This window comes from Dipodomys ordii, unplaced genomic scaffold, assembly GCF_000151885.1.
Source record: "Dipodomys ordii isolate 6190 unplaced genomic scaffold, Dord_2.0 Scaffold44, whole genome shotgun sequence".
Lineage (NCBI taxonomy): Eukaryota > Metazoa > Chordata > Mammalia > Rodentia > Heteromyidae > Dipodomys > Dipodomys ordii.
The window spans coordinates 6684203-6693174 of NW_012267260.1; the positions used below are offsets into that span (position 1 = coordinate 6684203).

An 8972-nucleotide genomic window follows, 5' to 3' on the forward strand; every position below is an offset into this window, starting at 1 on the left:
TTTTTTCTTTTTGCTTATGTGGTGCTGAGGAATCGAACCCAGGGCCTCAGGCATGCAAGGCAAGCGCTCTACCACTGAGCCACCTCCCCAGCCCCGTAAAGTTCATTTTCAACATAGTGTCTTGTACATCTCATTGTTACAATGGGTCAACCTGTATCCCTACTTAAGCATTTTACTTTTTCAAGTAACTGCAAGGTTGGATTTTCTTCCCTTCAATAGTTATATCATTCTGTACTTTGACCAGTAATGTCTAAGAGTTCCAGTCGCTCCCTTTCCTGTCAGCATCCAATGTTTTCATTTTGTAGCCATGTAATAGATATTTAATGATAACAAATTGTGGTTTATGTATTTTCTTGACTAATGTTGAACATTTCATATCTGATTGCACATTCCCATTCACAAATATTTCTCTGAATAGTATCTCTTCAAATTCTTCACTCAGTTTTTTTGGGGGAAGTAATTGACTTTTTTTCTTTTTTTTGTTCGGTTGGTGGCCTGAACTCTGGGCTTGGGCGCTGTCCCTCAGGTCTTCAGTTCAAGGCTAGCATTCTACCACTTGAGCCACAGCGCCACTTCTGGCTTTTTCTACTTATGTCGTGCTGGGAATCAAATCCAGGGCTTCATGCATGCAAGGCAAGCACAAGCACTCTACCACTGAGCCACTGTCCCAGCCCCAGTAATTGACTTTTATTACAAGTGTGTACGAGTTTCTTGTGTATCCTGAATCAAACTCTGTTTCCAGCTATATGCTTTTCACATACTTTGATTGTAGCTTAACATTTTCGTTGTTTTTAATGGTGTGTGTGCATATGTGTTTATGTGTGTGTGTGTGTGTGACAGAGAATTACTCTCCATTTGTCCTTCAGATATTTTTTTCTGCCTCATTCTTATTTCTCTATTTTTAAAACTCCACAGGTTATCTTAGTTACTTGGATATTGTTCAATTGATACATGAGACTTCTTTAATTTTTTAAGTGTTTTGTCGTTAGCCTTCAACTAAATGTCTGAATTAGTTTGGTCTCCATTAGGTGTAGGTCACATCTTGTGTTTTTATATGTCTACTAATTTTTTAATTATGTTGTAGACACTGTGAGTAATAGACTGTAAACATCTTGAGATTCTGTTTTATTTCCATGAAAAGAGCTTGTGATAATGGTGGTAGTACCAGTATGTGTGTCTTATGTGTTTAACAGAGGATTTGCTCTTGTAATTTAATCTTCCAGTTTCTGTCTGGTTTTGATCAATCTTTAGTACTACTTTTGTGTACTTACTTTTATTATTTGTTATACATAAGCTTTTATGTACATTGAGTACAATGTAAATTGTGTGCCATTACAAGTAATAGAACTATACCAAGATATAATTTTATAATCAATACTAAGAAAATTCAGATTTCAGCCTCTGGTTTTGTCTTTCACTCACAAAATAGCAGAGCTCATTGTTTATTTGTTAAGGGAAAATCTGACTGGTAAGGAATTGCTGTGTTGTAAAACAGTTTTAAAGCACTTCAGTTTCAGTACTCCCAACTAGTAATTACTCTCCCCTAGTAACTAAAACTAGGAGAACAACCCCTCTTCTGTGGCTGTACTTTCCAAAATATGTAAGGAGTTTTAATTATCCTATTATTATTATATATAACAAAGTTATTCTTTTTAAGTTTTTTGAATTTTTTTCTCTTAAATTTTTACATTTCCTTCTTTGTGTTGTTGAAAACTATTAAATTTGAGGTGTATTACAACAAAATTCTGGATTAAAGTTTTATCTGGATTCTCCCAAATTCTAAATTAGTGCCATCAAAATACATATCCCATTTCAAGGTCGCAGATTATTTCTGCCCCTGTTCATGCAAATCTTTGTATATTCAGACTACTACTGTACTTTTTTTTCTCTAACTGGAGACTTGAGCTACTTCATGCTACAGTTTATTGCATGGGAAATAATAGTCTTCAAGATAACATAATTACAGTTAGAATGGAGGAATAAATTTTAAGCCACCTTTTGTACAGTGAGATGAATACTGTTAATAACAACCTATTGTACTCTTGAAAAATGTGACACATGTTAATATGTAGTCTCACTAAAAAAAAGAGAATACTATATAAAGCAATACTTTATTAGCCAAATTTAATTTTTCTATAATTTTTATACTTTAAAATATCCTATCTGATATGTTAAACAATATACAGTATTGCCTACTTAAAACAGTAAGTAAAACTAATTGAGAAATAAAATAATGAAATCCCTTCTTATATATCAGCTGTGAATGCTAGAAACAATGAGGTTTGGTGGATACCCATGTCTATAATTAGTAACCTTGGGAATATCCTTTATCTTAATTCTTACCTGAACACAGAAGAAGGACTGGGAAAATTCAGATCTTATTTTTAAATAAATTCTCCGGTTTCTTTTTTCCTTTAAAAAAACTGAAATTTTAAGTTGTTAGATTTTTAAGTACTGTCATCTTGGTTAAACTTTGAAATAACAAAGCTTACCATATTATAATTATATGTCATTTGGCTATGTATGGCCAACCATCTTAATAATAGACAACAAATAGGTAAATTTAATATTAATTTTCCACTAACAACTTTAAAGACTATTATAAAATGCTAGAGTCACTGCTAAATTAAAGCATTGCACTTAGGATAAATCTTTGAGGAGATTACAAGTCCATTGGTAAAGCACTGGATATAGGTAGAAGACATTTATTAAGGTTTACAAAAAAAAGGAATATAATCTTTTAAATCTAAAGATTTCCTTCCAAAGAGTTCAGTGAACAAACCAAGAAAAAGTAGGAATGCATATGGCAACTTCATTTATTACTATGTTAGCTAACACTAACATTAATTAGGGCAGATGGACTTGAAATTGGCAAAATGGAGAATCTATGATATCTTTTACAAAATTGAATTGTGGAAAGGAAAACGTGAGCCAATCATTTCCATGTGGTACAAATAACATCCACCAGGTAATTTCTCAGTGATTTTTCCATGATTCATATGGGCTCCTATAACAAAATGTTAGCAACTGGTTGCATTTCTCACATTCTGGATACTGGGAAATCCAAGATCAAGGCACTGGCAAGTCATTGTCTAGGGAAGGCCTACTTGCTGTTTCATGGTGCAGAGTGATAGCTTCACCCTGTTCACCCCATCACTTTCCAAAGATCCATTGTCCTGATATGTTTGGGGTGAGGATTTCAAGCTAAGAATTTGAGGAAAACACAAGATTGGGGCCATAACAGTTTCCTACTTCATTGTTCCCAAATGCTGTTTGATTGCCATGCAGTGATTCTAAAAGATTTTGACCAAAATGTTTTATAACAAACTTATTAGAGAATGTTCAAGAAAAGTTATTACCTTTAGTGATGATTGAGAATATAAATGAAAATTAAATCTAATTTTTAGGGATAAAGAATGAGTTTAACAGAATGCCACAGAGAAGAACACACTGGAAGAACTTCTCATTTTACTTTACTACACAGGATATTACCCTCCTAATGTCGTTCTCTCTTTATTTCCACTTAAGTTTCTATTAGAAAACTTACTCTTTAGATTTAAAACTCAGTTAAGGACTTGCATGCATAAAGAGAAAGTCTCATGCTCTTTTACAGCTATCTGTTATACTAGCAGGTGGATGTGTCTGTATTATTCACATTTATTTTGTAGACCTACAGTAGAGTCTTTGTACTCATATTCTAATATATGCCAACTGAAAAAAAATGGAATGAGAATTGAGAAAGCCATCAAAGAAACCTATGTATTCTATGTCAGTGCCAAAGTAAAAGAGTTAAGATAATCTAATCTGTGTTGTTGCGAGCACAGGAGGAACGTTATTTGGAGTGTTTCTGGAATGACAGTCTAGAATAGTTCCTATTCAGCTTATTTCATATTTCATTATCCCAATAAAAATATTCAAGATCTGCTTTTTTTGTATGTCTAGTTTAAATCTTATTCTGGGTTCAGCTTGGATAACTCTTGGGAATTTTAAAATTATTTTACTAGTTTGTAATAAGAAAAACATACACACAGCATACAAGTATATTTTAAGGTACAAAAGAATACATATGAGGGGCTGGGAATGTGGCTTAGAGGTAGAGTGCTTGTCTATCATGCATGAAGCCTTGGGTTCGATTCCTCAGTACCACATAAAACAAAAGCCATGTGTAGCTCAAGTGGTGGAGTGCTAGCTCAGGGACAGTGCCCAGGCCCTGAGTTCAAGACTCAGAACTGACCAAAAAAAAAAAAAAGACTGTATATGAAAAACCCACTTTCCCCATGAAAACAGCACTCTTTGGACATGTGTACCCTGATAGAGCTACCTTATGCATCGATGAGTATGTAATAGTTCTTTTTAACAGGTAGTAACTCTGGGCCATGTACATTTTTCTTCTACATTATATATCTTGGAACATTATAGAAGTACTAAAACAGCTTCAGGTGCAGTTGCCATAGTTTCTGTTTCTCTGAGGGGTTGATTCATGGATATTATTTTATTTAACCTAGTCCCTCATTGGTGAGCATTACTACCCATAGAATTATCTTCCCTAGAAAGAATTATGAGAGTTAAAAGTGTATATAGTATCAGAAAAAAATCATAGGTATAGTTATCAGGAAAACAAATGATATAAATTAGGTAACTACAAATGAATTCTAGACTGTAGTAATAGTAATGTGTAGATTGAATATTTCTTTCTCTTGATTATTTAGCTGCTAATGAACTAGCACGTGGTACTTAGTGTGCTTTAAAATAAACTGTCTTACATTTCAAGAACATGGAAATTTCATTCTCATCCTTATGTGAATAATGATGTAATAATAGTCCAATACTATTTATAGCTAACATGTGGCAGACACTGTTCTAAGTGGTTTCTATTTCATCTCATTTAATTTTCACAAAATCCTATAAAGTTATTATAATCATTATCATAATTTACAGATCAGGAAACTGAGGCCCAGAGATACTATATAATTTGCTAGAGCTGGCAACAGATAGGTCTGGGACCTAGAACCAACATAATTGAAAAGCCAGAACTTGTGTGCAAACCAGGAGACTAACTTTCTGGAAACCATGTAACATGTACATACATTTATATCTATCATATCTTAGGTTGTACTGTTATTATGCATAATATTTCTCTTTCTTTTGTCATTTTGGGCTTTCAAACATTCCTTTCAGTAAAGGAGATAGATTAAAAACAGAAAGCTTTTCTTTGTGCTTTATCCTAAGACACCTAGAAAATTGGGAACCAAATTAAATAGTCTTTGACAGTATCATAAATAAATATGTAGTGCTTTTCCATTTTCCCCTATAAATTCATGACCCTCGAGATATTTCAAATATATGCCTAGGAATCTCCCAAGAAACATTTATCATCATAAATGTTTAAATGTTTTTTAAAACAAGAGCTTCCTGTGGTTCTTTCAACAAGCTCCCATGGCACTTGTCATCAGCATGCAAGTAAGTGACTGTGTTCCCCTTACCTTGCCACAGAGGTTTAGGTGAAATACTGTGGGCATGAAGATTGCATTTGGTAGGCCTGCTAGGAAGGGTCGTGGAAAGGTCATCCTTGGTTTGTTCATGGAACTCTCTTTTACATACAGTAGATGGCAATGATGATGTTACATCCAAAGGGGAAAAATGGTCCATTTTATAAAGGTTTATTTTCCTGCTTTATACACTGTAGTCCTGTTGTGTGTTTTTGATTTAGTAACAGTTTATGTGTTTTTCTGTCACAGAGCACTGCGGCCTGTGGTGTTGAGGCTCACAGCGATGCCATCCAGCCCTGCCACATCAGAGAGGCCGTTCGACGCTACGGCCACAAGATTGGCCCCCTCTCCCCATTCACAGTACGTAATAACAGAGTTATAAGAAGTTATATTTATAATCTGAAAGAATTTTGATTTTCAAGTGGTCGAATGAAGAAGCAATGGAATTGTTGAAAGCAATTTGTGGCAGCCGTAATTTTGTTGTAGAAAAGTGGCATAATTCGCAAGGGAAATAAAAGTCATTTTTGTCTCTTTTTTTGGAAGGGTAAGTTTTTTTCTACAAAATATTATTTTCTTTCAATTACATATTAAACTTGTTTGTTGGAGCTGATATTTTCTATTTTCCAAAACTTAGGTTTATAAAACTTCATGTCAAATTATATGTATCCAAGTATTGCTAGAAGCATTTTATATTTTAAAATTGGTTAAACTGGCATTACCACTTCTATCAGATGTCCTCCTCCCAAACACACTTTGAGTTGGAAGAAGAAGAAATGATTTCTTTACTGCCTTTGAAGTAGGCTGAACTGCAGACCAGCTTTCACATCTTCAAATGATCTGAAAGCCTGTAATCAGGGTTTTGTTGTTTTAATGGAGAATTAAAGACTGGATATTTCAGCAGTCTGAAGAAAGTGTGTGTGTCTTCGTGTGTGTATATGTATATTAATTAAGTGTGCATCTTATAGCTACCCTTCAAAATAATTTTTACTAATATTAACAGAAGTTTCATAAAGTCTTTCTCTGTTTCTATGAAGTTAATTTGATATTTGGAAAGTAAGGTTTGGTTTACATAACAAAGGAGCAGTAAAATTGACTTTTTGGAGATATTTACTCTATTAATTTACTAATCCAGAATAACATTATTTATAAACAAGTAAGTAATAAATTATATTGTATACATTTTTACCTAGAAGAATGGAATTAGCTAATTTTTGTTTATACAAGTAGTGACTTCTTCTACATCAGGTTTTCTTTTTTTCCTTATATCTAAAGTCAATGTCTTTTCCTTTTTTATTCCTGTTAGTTATTGTGAATTCTGTGAATCTTCTATGTGATTTAAGAATGTGCTTTATATATGTCTCTAAAAGCTTTTCATAATGGTGACAGTCATTTTCACTTCTCGCAATGATTTTTTTCCGGTCCTGCCAATGGTCCCCAGGGCTTTGTAAACATACACTCAGCACAGATGCCTCTGCAGCCAGAGCATGATGTTAATACTACTGATGAAAGCAATACATACTTTTGCATAAGTATTTGTAGTCTTGTAACTAAAACAAAAGAATGAAATCAAGTGTTTTTTTCCAACTTGCTAGGTAAAGTTACTTTAGGCAATAAGCCAAAAGGACGGTAATATTTAAGAAAAATATGTGATAGTTGGAAGTAAAAAATTGAAAAGAGTCAGACCCAGAGACTTGTCAGTAATCCTAGCTATTCTAAAGGCTGAGATCAAGAAGATCACAGTTCAAGGTCAACCTCAGCAGAAAAGTTCAATATACTCCATCTCCAAAATAACCAACATGAAGCAGGGCCGGAGGCGTGCCTAGCAAGCATGAAGCCCTCAATTCAAACCGAGCACATAATTAAATAATTAAATCACAAAGAATAAAAGGAACTGGCTTATAAAAAAAAGGATTTAAGATTTAAAAGTATCAAATCCATAGATAAGAGACAAAGGATGACCAGCAAAATAAAGAGAGAAGAAAAAGAACTGTTAATTATCCAGAAACCTTTAAAAAAAATATAACAAAGAGAACAGGATTTTTGAGAAGTAACCTAAAATGTTGCCTTAAAATAGGATAACTTCATAATTAAGACTTCCTCAAAAAGAAGTGGTGCCTACTGTGTTGTTTTATTTTTATTTATTTTTTGCCAGTCCAGGGGCTTGAACTCACAGCCTGGGCACTGTCCCTGAGCTTCTTTTGCTCAGGGCTAGTACTTTACCACTTGAGCCACTTTTTCTGTTTATGTTGTACTGAGGAATCGAACCCAGGGCTTCATGCATGCTAGGCAAACACTTGACCACTAAGCCACATTCCCAGTCCTGAGTTCATTTTTAAATAGACTAGGCAATCACTGGAACCATCTTAGCTGATTATTTGTACATTATTATGTTCATGTCTGTGCATTTATACGTCATACTTGGTATTCATGTATTACTTTTACAATCTAGGAGCATCGTTGATGGTAAAAATGTACTTAAATCACAGGTTCAGATAGAACTTAAGCTAATTTTTAATCTAACAAACATATAGCCAATGTGCTTTTATAAGTCTTCAATACATCTGGAAAATAGAACAAATAGTCCCAGACATGTTATAGCCACCATTAGAGCAGACAAGCAAGCAGCAGAAGTGAAGATCCCCCCTTCAGGGCAGTACCCAAGGTTTTCCCATTCTTCAGCAAAGCCTCACCTGGAAGGTCTCCTGAATTACCTACAATTTTTCAGAACTTGCTCAGTCTTCAGGGTATAGTATTGCCTATTCCATGCTATATCATGAGCAACCTGGTTGAGTAGACACAGTTTCATGAAATATATTGCAATAGATAAGTCTGCCTTTGAAAATTAGGCACTCGTGGAGCTGGGATTGATTGACAGGCTGTGTATGGTAGCGGTAGTGGCCACTGCCCTGACTCCCTCAGACTTCCAGCTCCTAGAATTAGATGATAGTAAAACACGTTGATGCTAGAGGTTGCTATTGTTCAGTTCTGTAAGGTCTACCCTGATATTTGAGTTGTGTTTTAAGCTTCTGTGAAGCTTTGAGCTGCAGCTCACCTCAGTAGAGGAAATGTGGTCACTTCTCTAAAAACTGTAGATTGAGACTTCAACTTTCATGCAGGAAAGTTGAGCTGACCTACTTCCAACATAAAATTTTCTGTGAAAGTTAAAGTGCTAAAGAACAGTCTTTCCTGTTACACATTTCGTAGTAATAGTATATTTTTGCTTTGTTTTATATTTGATAACTGATGGTGCTGAACATTTTATGGGCTAATAATTCATATTTCTTTGACTTTGGACTGTATCTATTTTTCTGTAAAGAACTAGTATATTTGTTATCAATATGCTAGTTTATACCAAAAAGTTGGTAATTTTTTTTAGGTTTTTTTTTTTAATTTTATTTGTGAACATACTGTACAGAGGGGTTACCATTGCATGGGCAGGATAATGTGTACATTTCTTACCAAGCATTGCATCCTCCTCCTTTG

The 8972-nt window shown here is 34.2% G+C and overlaps 1 protein-coding gene across 1 annotated transcript in view; it reads left to right on the forward strand.

Moving 5' to 3' along the window:
* The window catches only part of Supt3h (suppressor of Ty 3 homolog (S. cerevisiae)), a 244295-nt gene that overhangs the window by 187348 nt on the left and 47975 nt on the right, over positions 1-8972 (forward strand). The window contains exon 9 of the mRNA XM_013019032.1: positions 5739-5849. Within this exon, the coding sequence (XP_012874486.1) occupies positions 5739-5849 (111 nt within the window). The remainder of the gene's footprint in view (positions 1-5738; positions 5850-8972) is intronic.